Source organism: Haemorhous mexicanus, chromosome 12 (genome assembly GCF_027477595.1).
Source record: "Haemorhous mexicanus isolate bHaeMex1 chromosome 12, bHaeMex1.pri, whole genome shotgun sequence".
NCBI lineage: Eukaryota > Metazoa > Chordata > Aves > Passeriformes > Fringillidae > Haemorhous > Haemorhous mexicanus.
Window position 1 is genome coordinate 3,717,571 of NC_082352.1, and position 22,540 is coordinate 3,740,110.

General features: G+C 42.4%; 1 protein-coding gene across 1 annotated transcript; it reads right to left on the reverse strand.

Annotated features, from left to right (window-relative positions):
• Positions 1 to 244: 244 nt before the first annotated feature.
• On the reverse strand, positions 245 to 22,067 carry GPI (glucose-6-phosphate isomerase). Its single transcript, XM_059857792.1, has 18 exons — positions 21,879 to 22,067; positions 17,586 to 17,676; positions 17,159 to 17,227; positions 14,306 to 14,425; positions 12,386 to 12,469; positions 12,154 to 12,300; positions 10,355 to 10,426; positions 9,302 to 9,346; positions 8,484 to 8,537; positions 7,533 to 7,593; positions 6,011 to 6,054; positions 5,628 to 5,780; positions 5,180 to 5,309; positions 4,749 to 4,825; positions 3,340 to 3,468; positions 2,891 to 2,966; positions 2,742 to 2,808; positions 245 to 1,298 (listed from the first exon to the last, which is right to left on the reverse strand). The coding sequence occupies exons 1-18, from the start codon at positions 21,995 to 21,997 to the stop codon at positions 1,175 to 1,177; spliced, it is 1,662 nt and encodes a 553-aa protein (XP_059713775.1). The 5' UTR covers positions 21,998 to 22,067; the 3' UTR covers positions 245 to 1,174.
• Positions 22,068 to 22,540: the final 473 nt, after the last annotated feature.

Below are 22,540 nucleotides of genomic sequence, written 5' to 3' on the forward strand. Positions count from 1 at the left end.
GTTAAAGCCCCGGTGAGAACAGGCCGCTTTCCCTCTAGCGGGCTCTCTTCATATGGAAGCATTGCTCCAAGGGTGGGATCCTGAGCGCGGTAGGCCGAGGGTGCAGCGCCGTGGAGGAGCCGCAGCAGGGAGGCTGAGCCGCAGCACCCAGCCCTGCCCGCGACGCCACACGGCAAAGACGGGCCCTGAGGGGCCCAGCTCACACAGTGCAGTCACCACTGGGGGCATGAGAACCAAAGCTTCCTTTCAATGCTTGTGTCTTACCTTTATTAAAGGTGTTACAGAACAATAGCCAGAGCATGCCAGTATGCTAGCAGGGAGGTTAACAGTAGTAGAGAACAAAAGAGGATAAACAATGTATTGACAACAGGTTTCTCTATTTCTTTCAGTGTTGTCAGACAGTGACACCGATTAAACAGTGAGAAATTGCCCCTGGAGGATACCAAACATTTCTTCTCCAAGTGATCGTAAGCTTTTGCTTCACAAACTCTGGAAAACTGTTTGGAAAAGTTAAGATACCACTGTCTCTTCAGGAACTTTCTTTCTTTTTATATAGCTGTCCACATAGCTTACAGACAAAACAGGAAATCTTTTACCAAACATCAGTAAACTTGCATTTTCACAGTAGCACTGGGGGGGGGGGGGGGGGAATAGTCTGTACCTTGCTCAAAAGGGATGAAATGTAACCGAACAACCTAGAGCTGTAGGTCTGATTCTTTAAACACATTCTAGTTTCCAGCTTACATAGAACCAGTCCAAAAAGACAGAAGTCAGCTTACTTGGCTTCAGAGGACCTTACACAGTGAGTGAGGCAAATGTTACTAGGGCTGCACTTCAAAAATAGAGTGAAGAAGTTTTACTCATCCACCATACCATTTATTTTCTGTATCAGTAGGTGACCATCTTTAAGGAAGTTGAGGGATAAGAATTGAGGAATATACCAGCTGCACTTTACAGATTAACAGCCACAGAAATAGAAAGCAACTATACAATCTCAGGGTTTCACAAAACTAGTTTCATTTGTAACACTTGACGCAACAAGATTAACTGCAACAAGTGAAGAGAGCTACATCTGTAAAGTGCTATTTTTGTTAAAAGTGGCTAAAAAAAGCACATCTACAACAGATTTGGGTACTCGGTGGTGAGATTGTCGACGTCCTCTAAGTATTTCATTTCAAGCTCTGTGTTTTTTGATGAAATTGATGAGCCCATTTGTTGAGCTATCATGAGATGTCACTGGAGCATCTGACTCCAGTTCAGGCTCAATTTTCTTGGCAAGTTGTTTTCCAAGCTCAACTCTGCATTTATAAAAGCAGGAGAAGAAAAAGAAAGCAATGTTAGTGCTAAAAACATATTTACTATAAGCCATTGACATTAAAAATAGAAGCCAGTAAAAAGTAACTTCCCAGTGAACACTGTGATGTTTCACCCCTCAAAAATTACTGTTGAAGTTTTCAATTCAGTGCCATTGATGAAAAACTGGAGTTCTCATTGTTCCTTAGCTGAGCAGACAGCTCAAATTACAGGATGTCTAAGTGAACATTTTCAGAGTCAAGCAGAGTCTTTTCACCTCAGTATTCACTTGTGTTATGCAGCCTGCCCCACTGCAGAATGCACTCAGCTGGCTCCTGTTCACTGTTGAATAGGACAGTGCTCAGAACACTGATTTGTGTCACCCAAACCACAACCAGCTGAGCTACAGCCTGGAAGCACCCCCAGCACCTATCCAGGAGTTACAGCCCCACCATCTAAGAACCTAGGATATTCCAACAGCTGCAAGGAACAAGGCTGGTTCTACAGCATCCCCACCTTTCAGTTTTGGATGCCATTCTGGAATTTCATGTGTAGCAGTAAAAGCTGTACTTACTCCTACCACACTCCTGACCTCAGAGTTTACAGCAGACATCAGCTTGTACTAGACACAGTCTGCCATTTTCAGGTTCTGCTACAGTATTTGGTTATAGAACAAGCTGTGGTAGCACAGCATCAAAGAACACATACAAAGATGAAGGCAGCTTAGTGTAAACTGATATTCTACACCTGTGGAGCAAGTGTGCTCTTCAGAACAACCCCTCATGGCATAGGCAGGCTGCACCTGAAAAATCTTATTTCTCAATCCCTCAGCCTAAGCCATACAGTATGTTTACAGTTCATATTACTACAGATGAAAGAACCTGATTAGCTCCTGACTAAATTTTTAAGTGACACAGTGACAGACTCCCCCAAGCTGCTGTTGCACACATAGAGCTCCAGCACAGCCCTCAGTCACAGATGCAGCCTGCATGAAACCAAGGGCTGCTGCATACACAGACCTCTGCCAGAAATGCTGTCTGTCCAGCACAGGAAAATTAAGAGGCAATCAGTCTTTTCCTTATCAGATGCCACTCAAGCTGCCTACTAATCTAGAGGTAAAATAATTCTCTTTTCCATGCTATAGGGAAAAATTTTCCTTCCTATTCTCAGAGTATGTGTTCAGCCTGCTTGACTGTTTTCCTCACTACTGCATCTTTTTTACATTCATAGTATTTTCTAAATTCAAGAGGTCCTTAGCCAAAATTTTATCTACAAGTCATTATGCATTATAGAATGGTAACCTATCCCCAGAAAAATAGTTTTCATTTATAACTATCCCATAATCATGTGCTCCAAGCATAAAACCCTTTTGATTGTCTTTTCTCTAACTCATGATAGATTCAAGAATCTGTCAAGAAGTATACAAGAAACAAACCAAGGAAACTTACCCCCACTGGTCATAACTGTTAATGTCCCAGACAACTCCTTGAACAAATATCTTGTGCTCATACATGGCTATAAGCAGAAAGAGATTTATCAATAAACTTGATCACAAAGTCTTCATTAGAACTCACAGATGAGAAATGTATTTACTTACCAATGATGGCTCCCAGGGTGAAGGGGTTGAGTTTTGTAAACATGATAGAATTGGTTGGTCGATTTCCCTCAAAGACCTTTCAAAACAAGAGATACATCAGAAACTTGCAGGTTTTGTCTTCTTTAGAGATCACACTGGACTATTTGCATTAGCAGCAAAGTTTTGAAAGCTTTAAAGGCCTTCAACCATAAAATTGTGTAAGAAAACATGGGAATTATACAATAGAAAGTGTGTCTCCAAGCACCATAGCTGGCCACTGTGGGCTACAAGAAGTAACCCAAAAGTCACTAGCCCAGGGCAGTGCTGAGATAGCCCATGTTTCCTGGAACACCTCCAAAGCCTCCGAGCCCCAGCGCTGCTCGCAGCCTGCTCCCAGTGCCCTGCCAAGGTGCCATCAGTGCCAGCCCGTCCCAGCTGCCCTGCCACCCCCAGCACAGCCCCCCGGGCACCTTGTGGGGAAGGAGCTTCTCCAGAGCCTCCCCGCTCAGCCCGGCTGCCTGCAGCTCCTTGCGAGCCTCATCAGTCGTCTTCCCCTTCATCAGGGCCTCCGTCTGAGCCAGGAAGTTGGCCAAAAGGATCTAGCGGGTAGAAAGAAACACAAGTTACCATTTCCACAGCTGGAATACTGGTACCTGGGGCTTGAGCCCATACCAAGACCTAGTCTAGATACACAAGTCAGTTTTAACACTGTGGCAGTAAAAAAATGTATCAGTTTTAGCTACTGCTTCTTACCTCAGAGTGCCAGGGACTTAGTTACTATTACTACATGTACTAAAGTCCATGTATCCAAACAACCAGGACAGTTCAGCAGAATCCTGCTCCTGCTGAAACTGGCAGCAAGTTTCCCAAAGGCACCAGTGGAGCCAAGATTTCACACAGCCCTTTCACTCAGTATAATCTATGATTTTATCTCATTCTATGCCATCTCATGGAAAGCCAGGTGCAAGGATTAGTCAAAGGTAGCCCAGCTAAGACATATTTACTCATAGGTATGCAGGAAAATCCCCACAGCTCACCATACACCAATCCCTACCAATGCAGTGCAAAATTCTAACTTATTGCTCCCTTTCTAATGTTAGACTGCAAATTTATTTGTGGTTTTGTCCTACCTGAAGACACAATAAGTTTTTTACAGTCAATTGAAACCTTTTTTCTTTTTCTTTTGCAAAGTCATACTTAAAATTTTCACCTGTGTTTGGTCTCACTTGACAAAAGATTACTATTACACAATGCAAACAGCACTTGTAATCTGAAATCCTGACAAGAATGAAATTCAGTGACTAAAGATGCTTTTTGTGAAGTATGCAGTAAATAGTTCATCTGAATGTGTTTCCACCCTTAGAAGTTAAGAAGAATCTTAGTTCATTGAAAATCCTTAGTCAGATGATAAACTAAAAACTGGACAGGTTATGAACATCTGTGTAGAAGGCCATCACAGCAGCCATACCACTACAGTCACCACATTTTGTTCTAGGATTTAATTCTTGAAAGCTTCCTCAGAGATGGTTCCACATCAAGTCTGAGAATTTGCTTCTTCCTACTCCCCAAGAACTACATTCCTTAAAATTCTTCAAGGAATTTTAAACACTTAATTGCTCAACTCTTTCCAGCTTCAGTAGGCCCACAGGAAACACCACTGAGCTGCCTCAAGATCTGTCACTGCAATTGCCTCAAGAATAAATGTACCACTGCATTACATATAACTTGCAATTATAATATGGATATTTTTAAATCTGTTGTGAATGTTGACAGAGCTTTAGTTCCAAAGGGACAGTTAGAAATACCACATACTGCAATACCAAAGTAAGCTTCAGTGCCTTGAGCCACAAGACATATGGTGCCCCGACAAAGAACTTACCTTGTGATGCAAGCCATTTCTGATGGGGTGCTGGGTCTGCACTGGGATCAGGAAGTCACAGGGAATCATGCGAGTTCCTGTAAAAGCCAGGTAAATAACTCTGCACCAGGTAAGTCTTAGAAAACCTTCCCTTCTCACCCCATTTTCAGAGTTGCTGGCAGACTCAGTCATTTTTACAAGCTTTATAGAATAGCATTATGATTTGCAGCAGGGGGAAGTAACAATACAGCTCAGGAATTTCAGCTTTGTTGGACCTCCTTATTGTTGTTAAAACCTGCATCTTGTAGCCTTCACAAGCTCCTAATTAAAACCCCCACAGCAATGTGATGCTAGGTTAGATAGGAGTCCAACCTCTAAACAAGTGCAAACTCAGCAGACTCCTGCAGCCATTTAGACTAACTCCAGAACAAGGTATTTAACAGTTTGTTTACCTTGGTGAATGAGCTGGTAGAAAGCATGCTGCCCATTGGTGCCAGGCTCTCCCCACACAATCGGGCCAGTGCTGTAGTCCACACGAGAGCCCTTTTTGGTAATGTATTTGCCATTAGACTCCATATCACCCTAAAGCAGGGAAGGGCAGGATCACTCAGTATCAGTTTCCATACATACTTCAACTGCAATAAATAGTGCTTGTATAGAGAAATTTTCTAAGCATGAGGGATACACCTGATTAAATTATGGACACCAAGATAACAGTGTATGAGGAAAAGGTCTTTAAGTGAGGAAATAAGCTGGTATCTATCTTGGCACCAGTCTCTTGAGGCAATTGAAGACATGCATTAAGTGACTGCAGTTTATCTCACACACAAAGCACTGAGGATGCTGAACCAGGGCAGAATGTTATCTGCACTTGGCTGGAAGTGCCGTGCCCAGCCCTACCTGCTGGAAGTAGGCAGCGAAGCGGTGCATGTACTGGTCATAGGGCAGCAGGGCGTGGGTCTCACAGCCGTAGCAGTTGATGTACCACACCCCCAGCATGGCCAGCAGAACGGGCGCGTTCTTCTCCAGGGGGGCAGTGTGGAAGTGATTATCCTGCACCACACAAAGCAAAGTTACACTTCTGACAAAGCAACTGTCATCCCTCCCAACTCCTACATTGGTTTTATTGTTGTGGTGATCCAGTGAGAGCTTCCCACAAACTGTCATTTTAACATCATTGATGAGGACGTGGGGAGCTGAACTTTAGAAACCAACATGCCTTCCCTTTCCTTACTAACAACTCTTAAAGAAGAACAAATCTGAAATGGGGATCCCACACTCACCATCCAGTGGGCTCCTGCAAGCAGACTCTCAAAGTTGTCAAAACCTAACAATGGAAAGGGAAAGAAGTCAGTTTGTATTTACTATTACAACTCAAACTTCATTTTCCCTATAGAGACAACTGTGAAACAGTTTTGATTCCTTGTGTGCAGCAAGGCTCCCAACTACTAATCAAGTTTAAAGCTGCACTTAGACTTCTCCCATAAGCCAGACATTCACTTATGCTTAAAGCCCAGACTTCAGAGCAAGTCCAACTTCATGAAACATAATTCAAAAACCTTTGCCTAAAATCCCCATTCAGGCAGAACGAGCAACTAGAAGGAAAACAGAGGCCTTTAATACAGAACCTACTTTGAGGCCACATAGTTTTTAGCAAGTTTGAACACTTAATCACAGCCAGTGGGAGACATCTGCCAAAAAAAACAGGGCAAGGCTAGCACAGCAGGGATTTCTGCACTGCTGTGAGGAGAAAAAGCTCTAATAAGATATTCTCAAAGAAAAAGACTACCCCTCCCTTCCCCGTTCTTGCTAACGATTCACCTGAGCTTTCTTTGCTTTGTAGTTAGGCTATTTAAACCTCCACTCACTTTCCCAAATGAATAGTTTCACTAAGGCTAGTCTTTCTTGAAAAAACAGAAATCCTGATTCATACATAGCAATTGGGAGGTGAAGTGTTTGGACTCAAAGCAGCAGCTCTACCTACGGTCAGAGGCCAGCTGTGGGAGTTGAGGGGTCTAAGAGGAAGAAGTGGAGATAGGCTGGCATGTCAGCAGTTAGCACCAAATCTGTCTGACAGCAGCAGTGAACAGTTTATTGCAGATGAAACAGTAAGTGCCTGACTTGTTTATTTTGCTCTTATAATAGGTTTTTCTACACATGAAAACTCCTATTCATATAATTCCAAAAAACACCAAACCCAATATTATTATTCTAATCCCAGTCTAAGGGAATTCTAGCTTTTGCCTAGAAAAATAAATGACATTATAGTTTCAGACTTTAAACATCTGAAAGCAGTGAGGAGGGAACAAGTGTAATCATCAGGCCCTATAGCCTAGACAAAGTACTGGAAACAAAAGGAATTAATAGCAGAAGGACATAGTTAACAATGCTAAACAGAGCTCACATGCAGAATCAGAGACAGGACTTTGGTGTTAGTGTGTGTATACTCACAGATACTAAATACTCTACTTCAAGTTCAGCAATGTCAGATGCAAGGTCTGATTTTCAACACTGCCACAGCTTTACATAAATCAGGCACTATTGGCTATGTGACTACAGCAATGCAATCTGACTATTTGTCCCCAAGTACGGGGTAATTTCCAAAACTGTATTTACATAAAACACCAACATTTCTATTACATTTCAGATTGGTTTTTAGCACCCACATCCAACCACTCAGAGTAGGCAGGTAAATAGTATTTGCCCCAAATCTGATTCACAATCCCCTGTTGTCAATGCACTCTATAGTTACATTCCTGAAGCAAAGAGCAATTCTTGGCATGGTGACATCCCAGGAGCACCTACCAATATGCAGGGCAATGGAGAGACCAATGGCAGACCACAGGGAGTAGCGACCACCAACCCACTGCAAACAAGAGATGGTTGAGATGGAGAAGTGCAAGGCTTTTACACTCAAACTATCAGAAAACAGCAGTATGTGTTTAGACTGTTCCCAGCAAAACCAATACACCTGGTGATAGTTCACTATATATATTTGGCATAGTCAAGGGAAGCTGCACTTTACAGTGCACCATAATTAATGCCTTTTTTGAGAGTCTGAACTTATCCTACTTGTCCAATTTTTATAATATCTCTTAAGTAAATAGCTTGATTCCAGTTAACTTCCAAATCCTTAAAGTGTAGCTTGTATAACTGCTTTCATAGTATCACTCCTCTACTGGGAAAGACTGCTTCAGCAAAATTCTGACACTTGGGAAAGGTAACATTCCAAATAACATCTGAACAGCAGCTCATTTGTCAGGCATTTAGTCAATGAGACATACCAACCTGTTTCTAATTAAGTATAAGGACCAAGACTAAGGGCAGTATACTTAAAATATGCATCTGCTACAAAATCCCTACTCAGGCTCCCATTTCTGATGTCTGACCTTTACCAGGCCTAGGTTATATACCATAGACACCAACAGGCAAATGTCACAGCTTATAATAACTACTTGCATAGAGCAATAAGTCAAGACTATCTCCTGTTACTCAAGAGCTGATTAGACAGCCAAGAACATGGAGGTCCTCTTCAGACCTTTGGAACATTTTAACAGACTGGGCAAGAGTTCTCAATTTGCCTTTAGTTAGGGGTTTTCAGGTATTTCAGTGCACTGAATACAACTCCTATAATTTAGGAGTTTCTGTTTTAGAAACAGCTTTTGCAGTTTCAAGACATCCAGTTGGAATCATCTTACTTGCTTCAGAAAAAGCTAACAGTTAACATCTACCACATAATATCAGACATTTACTTACATCCCAAAACTCAAACATGTTCTCTGGGTCAATTCCAAAGTCTTTAACTTTAGGCTAAAATAAACATGAAAAAACACCGTCAGTAAAAACAACAGTCATAAAAAGCTTTACACCAAGCAAGCAACTACAAGTTTGATATCTATTAAATAAACAATCCTACAACTACATCTATTTTAAAAAATGCATCATATCCATCACAAAAAATTACATTTGAATTTCCAGAAATAACTATCACCACTCACAATTAAAAATCAATGATATCCATTCACTTCCTGATGAATCTAAGTGGCCATACAGTTAAAGCTGGACTGACAGTTTACATTTACCAGAACCATAATGTCAGTTCCTGACACCCTGCCAATGACTGCAGTGTTCTTCTAATTACTGCCAGTCTCTCTACTTCATACTTTTGCATGAAGCACCACAACACAGTGTGCTCAACATAAGCATTTTTCAAACTGCCTGCTCTTACCTGGAATTCAGAGTAACATTTGCTTATGTAACTGCATTCACACACAACTTAGGCAATTAGAGGTAACATTAATAACAAGTAATTTCAAGCTCAAGAGCTCTTGATTTCAAATTTAAAGCTCTAGCAGAAGAAGCACACACCTACAATCAAAGTCCAGTCTTAGTACAGCTCAGTACTCTAGAAGTGTTTCAGTTAGTTTCAGTAGGGAAAAAAAAAGGCTTCCATTCAGGAGGAATGCTAAAATTTGGTGTTCAAGCATCTTAAAGGATAGGCTTCCTTGCTAGATTTTAAGGTAAGGCTGCCTTAAAGGTACATAGGAAAAATTAACTAGATTGACTATACTTACAGCATTGGTAGACAAGGCAACAAAATGCTTGGCCACAGCTGAAGGCTTAATAAAAATAAACACATAGTTAGATCTAGAACATTAACTATTTTCATTTCTGGTTATAAAGCTGATCTGCTACCATTTAAACAAAATGCTGTTGACAATCATCAGTTGTTATTAATTTGAAATCATCTTATTCACATTCAGTGTGGGATTTGGGAGCATTCCCAGAGAGAACACTCTGCTGATATTCCCATCAAGGCCTCCAGCAGCACTCCCTCCAGAGAGGGGCACAGCCTCTCCTTCAGTGTGTTACCAGCCTGGACACCACCACCACAGCTCTGGAGCAGATGGAGTTCAATGTACACACCCACCACCCTTCCAGCCAGGGGCAAAAAACCAAGACAACTGGAATTACTGATAACTGTCAAGCTCCAGAGTCAGACTTCAGTCTTTCAGAAGGTGTTCTGATAAAGATGAGCTGTCTGAACAGTAGTGAAGGAGGAATTTCAAAGCCCAGATTTCAAACTAAGTACAGCTACTCTGACTGGAACAGGTTACAGACCATCCTAATTACCTGAACAGGCAGTATCTGCTTTTTTCCTTTAAGAGTTTGAAATAGGAGAGAAACAGCCAAATACAAAGTTCCTATTCATAGCACAGCCATCTGCCATAGAAATGTCAGTGTATTGTTCCAACCATAGCTTCATCTCTAGTTTTTAAAGATTTGGCAATAATTTAAAGGTAGTGCCACACACACTATTCTTGTTTTTTCATTACTAGTAGCTCTACCAAATTATTGTTTAGCTCTAAGGCAAACAATACACTATTACTTAACAGGCAAGATTTGGAGGAACAATGCATGAGAACTACTTAAAATTAAAAACTAGAGGGTTATCACTTTGTCTGGACAAAATAGTCTGCCATTACCAAAGCCCTGAGATGATCTCAGTACATCATTTGCTAAGCTTATATTTGGGCTGTTACTGGCTCTGCTCCAAAGCACACAGAATGACCAGGAAGAAACTGCACATTGCATTCTGTTACTTAGGCTACACATCTCAGACTTACATCATTAGCAGCACGCAGGAACCACTCTTTGGCTGTTTCTGCATTGGTGATGGTTTCCTGTGTGGTGAAGGTCTGCACAGTGAAAAACAAATTAGTAAAACAGTGTTCTTAACATGGAAACAACTTCAGGTTACTACAGCATCACATGTTCAGATAATTAGAGCAGAGTGATTCTAGATGTTCATAACACACAGCTGCTGCCAGATTACAGAAAAAAGCAAGCTTATGAATCTAGTAAACACATACTGCTAGATTTACCATCTATTTTTAAGCTAGTATGTATCTGAAATTGGAATAATTATTCCCCACCTCCCACCTTCCCATTCCCCAAACTGTTTTGCAAAACCTTGAGACTAAAGTCTCCTACTTTGATTTTTTAGTAAAAGACTAAAGCACTACTGTTCAACTAAAAACAAACTGAACATCTAAACAGGATAGCCCAGCTGGACTGTCCTATTGTTCTTCAATTCCTATTTTTTCATGGAAGAGCATTCATTTCTGCCAAGACTCTTGTCATAATTTTTCTTTTGCTGATTAGAGGAAAACATTTTCCTGCTTTATGAAGTGTGCACAGAAGTTCAGTCATGCAGTTTTGAAAGTATCTACAACCATTCTGATTTACTCAGCCATCAAAATTTAGCTTTAAGGGTGACCACTAGACTCATCCTACTCTCATCCATCTCCAGAAATACTTCATTATGAAACATAAGCCTGTTATGGAAAGAAAAAAATGCCATTCATCCTCTTCCAAATATATCCAATTAGCTAACTCCAGTCTGGCAAACAAACTCAAGTGTTACTTTTTCAATCTGGCAGTTTTCTAAGCCTTTGAACCGTGATCCCTGGACTCAATTATTGCAAGTGACCATTAGTATTACTTTGTGCAGTTTCCTTATTGCTCCATAAGCTGTTGCTCAGCTGCAGCAGAGCCAAGATAAGCTAATGATTACTGTGCAGAGCACAGCCAGCACTGCACACACGTTCATTTGCTGCAGATTGCCTCCAACAGCAGAAAGATTCTACTGTGCTTGACAAACAAAGGCAACCCAGGTTACATAACCATGAAGTTTGTCTCCACCTCTTTCCTCTGCTCAGACAGAAGCATTCCTCAGAGGGAGAGGGCTGCTGGCAATTATTGCTTACAGACTAAGTTTCTTAGCAAGGCAAGACTTAAAGGCAGCTATTCAGTCTGCAGTCAGAAATACGGGTCATCTTATGAAGTAGCAGCAGACTATCTCTACCTCTTTAAGTAAAGCAGCTTAGCATTTATAGTGCTCAAGGAACTCAGCATTTAAATTATTTAGGTGAAGGTATTGTGACTACCCAATAAAATGGAGATTCTTAAAGTACATGCAATTCATTAAGGCAAAAAACCCAAACGTTTAACAAATACACTGTACTTAAAATAAAGGATCAAAATTTCTTTAGGAATGAAATAATATCCAGACTTTCAAAGAAATAATTACATTGGATCCTACATTCCACCTACAGAGAAATGCAGGAAAATAAACTTTTGTGAATAAAGCTAAAACATGCATTGACTGAAAAATAAACCCCAGACAACATGAAATTGTTCATGTATCTTATTTAGGTTAAGTAATTCTCAGCATTTGACTTACAGATCCCCAAGGATTTCAGCACAACCTAGTACTGCAGGTTTAGAAAGAATCACAACAGGCCTGTTTAGAAATAATCCACACTGGAAGTCCCTGATCTAGATATTCCTGTGGACAGCCCTCTCTTCTGACTAAACTCTGTATCAGCAGAGCAGGCCAAGGCAGTGCTTGTATCAGACATACCTTTGATGCAATGATGAAGAGAGTAGTGTCTGGTTTGAGTTCAGCCAGGGTTTTGGCTATATGAGTACCATCAATGTTGGATACAAACCAGACACGAGGGCCTCCCTTGGAATACGGTTTCAGGGCTTCAGTTACCATCAGAGGGCCCTGGATAGAAGCCACAATTAGATTTTATCCTCACTGTAAGCATGAACACAAAGATGGGCAGGGTGTACAGAAGTCAAGGGCTTACCAAGTCAGAGCCACCAATCCCAATATTGACCACATCAGTGATTGCCTTTCCAGTGTAGCCCTTCCATTCACCACTGCGGACCCTCTGTGGCAAAAAAAAAAACAAAACAAAACAAAAGACACAATGACCATTTAATACTTACACTAAAGCTACTGATGCTAACCCAGAACCAGGAAACAGGCTTTGTTTTCAGATACTGTTGTAGAAAGTTGCCAAAGACAGCTCTCAAGCCTCTAGACATTAAGGCCAACACTCAGAGCTACCTTCTTAGCTAGACATTGTGTTATGTCTAAGATAGAAGCAAAACCACACTGAAACATCAAACACTTCATGAAGTTAAAACTCTCCCCCTACTGTGTGAACTGCTGTAGCATTTACAGTGTTTGCTAAGGCAAGAGACATCTATCCAAAAAAGATAAAATCTTGGGCATTAAGCTATGTGCAACAAGTATTCAAACCTGAAGCCGTTCTATAAGTATCTTTAATTAGAAAGAGCTTCACTAACTAAGCTGGGAGACAGTATGAATAAAGCCACAGAGATAAGAGATTTATTGACAAAGCATTCTAAAAGCTTTTCTCTTGCAAGTGTCCTTTGCATTAGGATTTATTTCTGGGCTGCACTTTAACAGCACATGGTCTAAGTTCCTGCTCTATTCCTGTTCTTTAACTTCACTGAGCATTCCAAAACAAAATTCCAATCATGAACCAAAACTCTACATTGAATTTTGTCCATCATCTACCACCTATGCATTCAATCTGTTCCAACCACAAAAGCAATCTTTCTGGTATCATGAATACTTCCAAGGACATTCCCCAATTCTGCAGCAATTTTTCTACATAGCACTTAGTTATCCTGAAACTGGCTCTCCTTTGCTACAAATGTTTAAACTTCTCATTTTTCCAAAGAGAAAATTCATTTTTACTAACAGCATTCCTGTACCCCATAGATGATATTGCCACAGTCTTAAAATCCCATCTGCTAAGTCAACTGAAACCAGCATCTTTGTTAATATTGTTAAATAAACTGCTTAATGTGATTTTTATTTTGCAGAGAAGACACATCCACATGACAGTGATATTCACAGGTTCTGATCATTGAAACCATAGAGCAAACAAGAGGATGGCACCAGTGAAAACTCTTGTTTTGCACTACCAAAACCTTAATCAGCAAGAAATTCTACAGTGCCAGACACCACAGAATTTCCATGGCCATTCAAGTCTCACAGCATATGAAGAAAGGACCAAATCCACACCAACTGGTGTCAGTTATTGTGGTTTTGGCATTTATCATTAAGAACAGAACAGAATGCAAGCTCATTCAGCATAGATTAGAAGTATGAGCTGGCAGTGAAACAAGGCTCTGCCACCTGGCTAAGACTCACAACAGCAACCAAGCAGGTCCAGGTCCTCACAGCCTTGTTTAAAATGCATTAGAACTACCCAGGTGGGTATTCTGCAAACAGAATAGAATCAAAGTAATTTGACCTAAAACCAGAAGTTCCTTAAACTATTTAAGAAGAGCATAATCAAATTGCAATGGAGCTGGGAACTTCTACCTCCCTTCTGATTTTACACAAATGTTAAGAGGCAGTTTCTACCTGGTGCAGCCCATTAGTTGAAAAATTAGCAAGAAATAAAGTAATATTTGAATGGTACTTAATGATTTACAGGACTTCCAAAGTACACACAAGATTACTGCTGAAGGAACAAAATCTAGGGAGCCCATTAAAGAAAAACCCAACTGGAAGCAAAGAGAGAAAAGTGAATCCATAAAACCAGCTCCAACTCCATGCTTGAGCCACAACTATTGCAAACCTCCAAGAAGGACACAACTCATGTGAGCCAGTTTACAATCCACATGTAAGAACCTGGCTGGATATAAAACAAATACCTAAAAAATAAGCTGTGGTGGTACTATACCTGACAGAAGCGTTTCATTTTGTCCAATACTTTGTTGACTTCTGGAACAACATCCTTCCCATCCACAAGGATTGGCACATTGGAACGATTTCTCAGAGCAATGTGAAGCACAGCTCGGTTCTGAAACAAGGGGAAAAACTGAGATGAGGCTCTTTCCAAGTTACACCCCAGGGCCTCAGATGCCTCATCCAGAAGGCAGTACAGTCATCAAGATTTAAAAATCCCTTAGATTAACTGGGATTAGTAGAGCAGTATTTTCAGGGTGTGTGCATACACACATCAGGGCTACCTCAATCACCTTCTCACTTCACTGACTCAGTGGAGGGGGTTCACAACAGCATTATATGCAAAGTAATAGTTTACTTGGGAGAAAAGGCTCAAAATCCCCTTAAAAGCATTTAAAGATTGAGGTTCAGAATCCAGCAATATTCATGACCCAGTGATCTTTATTTTGGCATGCTTTAGGCATTCAAGAATGAAATTGTTTCCTATTGATGACAGTACTAAAAAAATCAATTACAACAAGCAGCTGAAGTTATTTTCTCAGGCATCTTCTCAATGATCCTGAGTACTCCATTTAATATAGGAAGAGAAATAATTTAAACATTTGACAACAAAAGATACAATAGCCACATCCCTCTATCCACTGCCCACAATTAAATGCTGCCTGAACACTTGCACACCAAATATATGCAGTAGTTGTACTATAAGAAAGAAATCTCTTAGCATGCAGGATTTATGTTACTTCTCCTCAGCTGCACATAAGTCAAAGCACTGAAATCTGCCCTGTGGTTCAGCTGTTTAGGAGCTTAACAGTTTTAATCCAGAATGAAAGAATTAGGCAATACTAATGAACAAATTAAAAAATTAGTCTGCTCTACCTCATTGTTCCCCAGTGAGAGGCACTGTGAGACAAAGATAACACAGACAATATGAACTGCCAAGTTATGATTTAAATACCAAATGCTAATTCAAAAATCATTCAGTTTGTGGTTACTGACTTGGAATACAAAAAAACCTCTTTCACTTGCTAATTAAAGTATACCCACTTAAATTTGGGATGAACAGAGAAATCTTTTTGCAGTACTCAGCCATGGAATGGTATTTGGTAAGTACTGCTCACTATCAGGCTTGAAGGATGCTTTATGTGATCAAGAGGAAGAATACTTGACCTGATCTCTGTGGTTAAGCAGAAGTATTCTCTAAACACCATGCAGGCTATAAAGGCTGTCCCCATGATTGGTCAGATGAGTTACCTTGTAATGCTCTTTGCACCATATCAAGCTCCAAGTTTTAACTCGTCTGGGACAAACACCTGGCAGTGACACACATGGGTGCACTATAAAGAACTTCCACATAGGCACACACCATGCAGCCAATGCCTGCAGCACCAAACACAGACAAGTCTAAAATACTTCAGACAAATATCCAAAGAATGTGCTGAAGCAGATCAAGAGTCGTGGACGAGTCAGCTCTTGCCATCAAAAAGCTCCCTCATGTCTTACAGCTTTAGGTTTATTCATGCTGTTTGACAGCATCCTGCTTAACATCTGACAATTCCACAGTCCACATGCTCCTCTTCCAGAGCCAAAAAAACCCCAACCTGATGAACTGGAAGGAAGTAACTGAGGAACAGCCTGATAAGAAAAGAGACGTTTCTAGACTTACAAGATACATGAAGTGGTATCAAGACAGCAGGAAAAGAGGAAGCTAGCAGCAGAAACCGAACACATCAGAGTTTGATATTGTGTTTAGGTGCTTTCTGTGCAAATTGCACCCTTCTGAGACTTCAATTGCTGCACCTGCTCTCAATACACAATGAAGAACAACTCCATAACATAGTCAGAGATAGGTAAACCCTGGAATAAATTGTGTTGCACGAGGCTAGTGAAAGGCAGTATGAGACAAAACAACCCTCCAGACAGATTTAAGACTCCTCACCCTCTTTCCCTGCTTTCTTTTTTCAGTAGCTACATCTGTGAATTGAAGGCATTAATACATAAAGAAGAGGAACCCCATCTCCAGTGAAACTATATTTCTTTCTGTCTGTGCCTTTTCACAAACATGATTAATTCACAAACAATACAATGTCCAACTGCTGAGTTACTTTAAGCAAACAGCTTGTGCAATAGCTAAACCAGTCAATAGACAAGTCAAAGGAAATACTGGTTTATCTGAATTTGCCTCAAACATACTAAGTAGCCTTAATTTTTAAAGCAGACTAATTAAACCCACTGTACTGTGGAGTTCCCAGTTTCCATCCTATTTTTAATATCAGAAAAACTACAGTTTGCTTTTTATGTGTTTTAGTAAAGATTTAATTGTAACTAGAACCTTCAGATTTACAAAAGGAGGAAGGTACTCATCCTCTTACTGAAATACATGGCTAGTTTCCCAAGACTGTGTATATTCTCAACTGTTAACTGCACCAAAGACAAGCAGCATCACAGCCCGAAAGAGGAGGTCTTACACAATCCTCCCTTCACACCCTTTAGGAAGTTTACTGAGCTTTATAAACACTAACACTAGGCAAAAGCATGTAAGGGATACCTGGAATGCAATACTCTGCTCCGTGTCTTTTGCAAGGTCTAACTCATCTTCCTCTCCACAAAACAAGGAAGAGGAAAAAAAATACCACCAAAATCTCTAAAATAAGATGTACTGAAGGAAGGAGTTATTTTTAGTAAGAGCTGTAAAATTTTCTCTTCAAGTAGTGTAGCAAACATTACAATCACTCAGGATTTCAATGAAGTATTTAAAGTAAATTTTTTCAGCCTTTGCTTCCACAGATGCATAAACATCCATAAAAAGCACAACTAAAGTGGAAAGAACCATGGACAGAAATAGCCTTACCTCAGTGAAGTTGATCTTCTCCCCACTAAACATGCGCTCTCTGGCACTTTCCACACCCCTTGACTTTGCCTGAGAAAGGTAAATATAGATTCCTCTTAAAATAGTGGAAGTCCACATGTATTACAAAGGTCCAGTTACATTAACACAAGACAGGGAAACAAAAATTACGATAGATTAAAAGACCCACTAGATTCTAGGTTAAAAAAAAATCCTTTTCCTTTTTCAAAGCACATTTTTATGCAGAGAAGCACTGAAAAATGGCTTTGTAACTCGGGGCTAGATGACATTGCAAGAATTTGAATCCTGCCAAGACTTGTAAACAGATGCCTTTTAACTTAAATGTTAGCTAACGTTTTTAAACATGCTAGAATAGTGAGTTGCAGGTAAAAGTTATTTTGTTTATTAATGCAAGATTTTAAATAGTTACCAGTTCCATCAGCATTTTCATCACTTCTTCCGTAACAAGGTTCTTGGAGTAATCCAGTAGGATATCCCCATGGTCAGTATTCAGGGTCAAGCTGTCAAAAACCAACAGGTTGTTTAATTGCACGTTCCTGAGGGGTGACTGTTTTAAGGAAGACAAAGGTAACTCTGCTATAGATTACAAAAATCCTAATTAGACTAAGTTAGTAAAGAAGAGTGACCAATTTGCCCAAAAAGTTTCATAAAATGACTGCTGTTTTTTTGAAAACCATGTTTTTCACAGTGTCCATTTTCTGCTTGTCAAAACACAAACACAATTAAGTATATTTGATGCATAGTTGGACAATCACACTGTTTCCACCAGCATTCTCTAGCAATAATCAGCTTTTTCCTAATACATTATCAAAGTAAAAAGCTTTTCACATTCTTCTGCTGCTGGAAAATTAAACTGTCTTCCTACAGATCCTGTCATTCTTTCATACAGAGTCTTGAACAAGACTAATTTAAAAATCTATACAACATTGAGAACAGAAACATTGTCAACTACTATGCAGAATCAAACCCCATTTGTGCATGGTTTAGTCTCACTATCCTCATTGCTTCAGTGGAGGTCTCCAAATTATTTAACAAATTACTTGTAAACTACAGCCTAACCCATCAGAATACAGGCACTCTCACATCTGAGAGGAAACAGAGCAATAGTAGCCCAGCAGAAACCAAGTGAGCCCATTTGTATTTACTATCCTTGTATCTATGTGATAGGTCCTACAGTTCCTCTAGTCCTTTACCATATTGTATTACCAATTTCCTCTTTGCAATAGTTTCCAACCAAATCTTTACAATTACTCTAACTGAAGAGCTGAATTCTGTCAGTCAGTCTGATAAGAGCACATCTTACTCTCCCTGTTGGTCCACACACAGCCCCCACAGGAAATTGCAGCCATCTAAATTCTCAGTGTTTCTGCCCTGTTCATTGCCTCCCCTGCTGCTTCTTCCTCAATACCTGAGCACAGAAACATGCTGTTATTTTAGCCACCACATATGCCAGAGACTTCACAGGGACACACCACAGCGTAATTGCTATTCATACATAACATGACAGAGCAGGCAAGATTCTTCAAAGGAAGAATGGAGCTGAACTCACAAGAACAGTGATAACCAGCAAGGCCTTAACATTTCAGTGGTTTCACTTACTGTTAACTTCATTAACTGCTCATTAACAGTAACATCCTTCTTATGGTCTTAAAGTATAAGTGTGAATAAGGAAAGGAAGGTGACTTCGAGCAGTCTTAGAACCACATTTCTCTAATAAGTGAGAACATAGACAAGCAAGGAAAAGCAGCATCAGTGCTGTTAACAACCCTTCTCCTCAGCAGGCTGCCAACAGTAATCCTGAAACCCTGACCCCCCAGCACCAGGATCCCTGAAATATGGCTAGCTAGTGGAAGGGCTGGTTTGGCTCACCTGCCACAATTATTACTCAGATACAGCATGGAAGAAAAAAAGAACAAGTCTCTGATATTTGATGCAATTTATTTAAAGACATCTCAGACTTGAACACATTTCACTAATGATACAGCAAGACCATCAGCATATTAACACTTTTTCAGTTTTCTTCTTGAAATTCTCCTTCTACATTAAACTGCAGCTGATAGCCTTTCCCAGTGTTCTACTCCACAAAGAAAAGGATTTCATGTTTACTTGAAATGTCTTCTACCTGCAATTCATTACTTTACATATATGAATGAAAATCAATCTCACTAGACCAGAAGACAAAATATCTCATGAAATTATGGCTGGATTCAAGACACTGCTCATTGGAAGAAACTGCAGAAGTGTGCTACCCAAGACTTTTCAGGCAAAGCCAAATCAAGTAATGGCTACCAGACTTAACTTCCCACACACAAGGTGGAGCATAGAGTGTACAATGTAATCCTGGGTTAAGACCTTATAGCAAGGGATCCATCCACCTGTTTAAACAGAAGCCCCAAGCTCTGCAGCTGAGCTGTGCCCTGCCCAAGTACCCACTCTGCAATGCAGCAGCTCGTGGCAGCACTGCTGGGGGGGGACAAGAGCCTTGTCACGTAGGCCACAGCCACCTCCAAGTGATGCAGCCCTTCACCTGCAGCATCTCAATGCTTGCATCTCCCACCACATTCTCCATTTACACCTACTTTCCATTTACTCTTATCCTTGACAATGGACAAGCCAAGCAGCAGGAGTGTCAGAATTCTAACACTTTCTATCTGCACCAGGGGTACCTTTGTCAGCACCCAGACATCCCTTTACCTGCTGAGTATTATGATGGCTGCATCACATCTCTTCTAACCCTTTCAAAACCAGCAGTTTCCAGTGAACAGCCCATGCTGATAAGAACTCCTGTTCCTACAAGGCCTTTCCTTACCACCTTGGGTGGCAAAGAAGGCAAAGATCTCTTACAGGTGTGGCTTCACTCCTTGTCAGGAAAACAGGACATACAAATTCTGAACTAGGAAAAAAAGGTCAAAAGGAAGAAAGGCTCTTCTGTATACATATCTGATAGGATGAAGTTGGTGAGTGTAAGGTTCTTCCAATAATATTAAATAGACACTTGTGCCCAGATATAAAATACTCAGATTAAAAACTATCCACCAGTCTGAAATTCCTCCAGAACCAGTATCAGGAAGCACTTTCACCTGGGTAGTTTCTCTTTTCCTTCTAAAGGAAGGAAGTCAATAATTTTACAACACCTAGCATAACTAAAAGATGCTTTTAAATCTTAATCTCATGTGAGGGAAGTCGCAAACTACACAGGACCACGTGGCCAAACCCGCAGATTACAGTTTTCAACAGATATTAACTACCATCCTCCAGCTGATCTGGCTCAGAGCAGCCAGCACTGGCAGGAGTACCAGTGAAGCTATCAGCTCTGCAACTGTACTTTACTATGAGGAAGTTCTCCTGGACTAGAATGAGATGCCTTTTCAGGAAACAGGACTGAAATAATTAAAAGAAAGGATCAAGACAGATGAAGCAAACTTGAGACACTTGAACTGTTTACTTATGGGCAGCACAAAAGGACATGAATTAGAGGAGCTATTTGAAATAAATAACCACAGTAAAGGCCATTTCACCAAAAAATACTTGAGAGAAGGAAAACTTGCAATGGGAACTAAGTTTATTCATGAGGATCTAGCAGATTTAATAAGATATTACTGATCAATTTCTTAAAAATATAAGAAGTCCCATTAAAAGGGCCAAGTGAAGTCGGTAATTGAAAAATTCAGCATAATTTTTCCATCAATTCAAATTATATTTTATCTCACATATATACGTATATGATATGCAGGACTTCATACACAATCTTTAATTACAATTTTCTAATGAGCTCAAGAGGGGAAAAAAAAATCTCTTTACGCAGGGCAGCAATGAAAAGCTTGATGCAAGCAACAAGTCTTATCACAACACTCTAGAATGGAAGGTCAATTTATCTCTATTACTCAGGCTCACTTTAAAACTCAAATCTGAGATGCATCTCATAATATTAGACTTTTCCGACTGCTGCTGTAGTACAACAACGTAACCACACACGCGCCTTCTCAGCACGGTCTCCAGCAAACAGAAAATACGTGTCCCACTTCACAAGATGAAGGCGCTGAACATCATCACGCTGCCTCCACTTGTTACTTCCTCCTCTACGCGCTGCAAGGCATTTTCTGCAGCAGCGATCGCGTGAGGCGAGGGAGGGCTAAACCTCCTCACCGCCCCCCGCTGCCTGTCTCAGGGCAGGGTCCTACGGGCGGAGGGGGCTCAGGGGGATGCGCGGCCCCTCGCGATTTTATCGCGGAGCTTATCGTGACTAAGCACGGCGTGCGAGAGGCTGCGAGTGCCGCCCCACAGTGCGGCTGTGCGAGCGCAGCGGGCGCTGTGCTGCCCGGCACGTACCCTGCTGCAAGGATGAGTCAAGGGCAGGCGGCGCGGCCGCCCCTCGGGGGCTGCGAGGAGCTCCCCCCGCCGCCGGCCCGGCCCCCCCGGCGCATGTGTCCGGGCCGCCATCGGCCTCGCACCGCCCGGCGCGGCCCCGCCGTGGCAGGCACGGCACCGCGGGCCGTGCGCCATCCGCTCCCTGCCGGCCCCGCTCCCGCTCGGGGCTGCGCGAGGGAGCGAGCGGAGCGGGGCCACGCGAGCCCTGCCCGCCAGGCCCGGCCGCGCCGCGCCCCTGCGGCTCCCCGGGCCTCGTCCGCGGCACCGCCCGGGCGCGGCAGCCCCGGGGCCCGCGGCCGCTGCCCCGCTCAGCCGTGGGGCCGCCCGGCCTCACCTGAACTTCTGGAAGCGATCCTTGTCGGCCTCGAAGAGCTGCCGCAGGATGAGCTTGGAGGAGTTGGCCTTGTGCCACTCCACCAGTTTCTTGAAATGGGGGTCGCCAGACAGCGCCATGTCCGTGGGGTGAGCAGGCAACGCGGGATGAACCGGGCAAGGCAGCAGAGCTCTTACCGCCGCTTCCGCTTTTTATAGCGGCGACGCGGCCTCCGGCGGCCGCCCCGCCCCGGCCGGGCCCGGCCCGGCCCCCTCCCCGCCCTCCGCCGTGGGATTCCCTCCGTGCCGCGCCAGACGGGGGAGGAGCGGCCTGCGGGTCCCTGTGCGCGGGTGGCGGCGGTGGGGACCGGAGCCGGAGCCGGAGCCGGAGCCGGAGCCGGAGCCGGGGCCGGAGCCGGGGCCGGAGCCGGAGCCGGGGCCGGGGCCGAGGCCGAGGCCGAGGCCGAGGCCGGAGCTGGGGCCGGGGGCCCTGGGGAACGCGCAGCGCTCCCGGTTGTACCTCTCGTGTGAGGGAATCGCGGCGTCCCCGCTCAGCGCCCCCCGGGGCCGGTGTCGGCCCGCGGCTGTACGGGGCCGCTGCTCGTGTAAGTGCACGGTGAAAATACCGTTCCTTGTCGGGCCGGTTTTACCCCGGGCCGGCCCGCGGCCCGTCCTGCGCCAGCG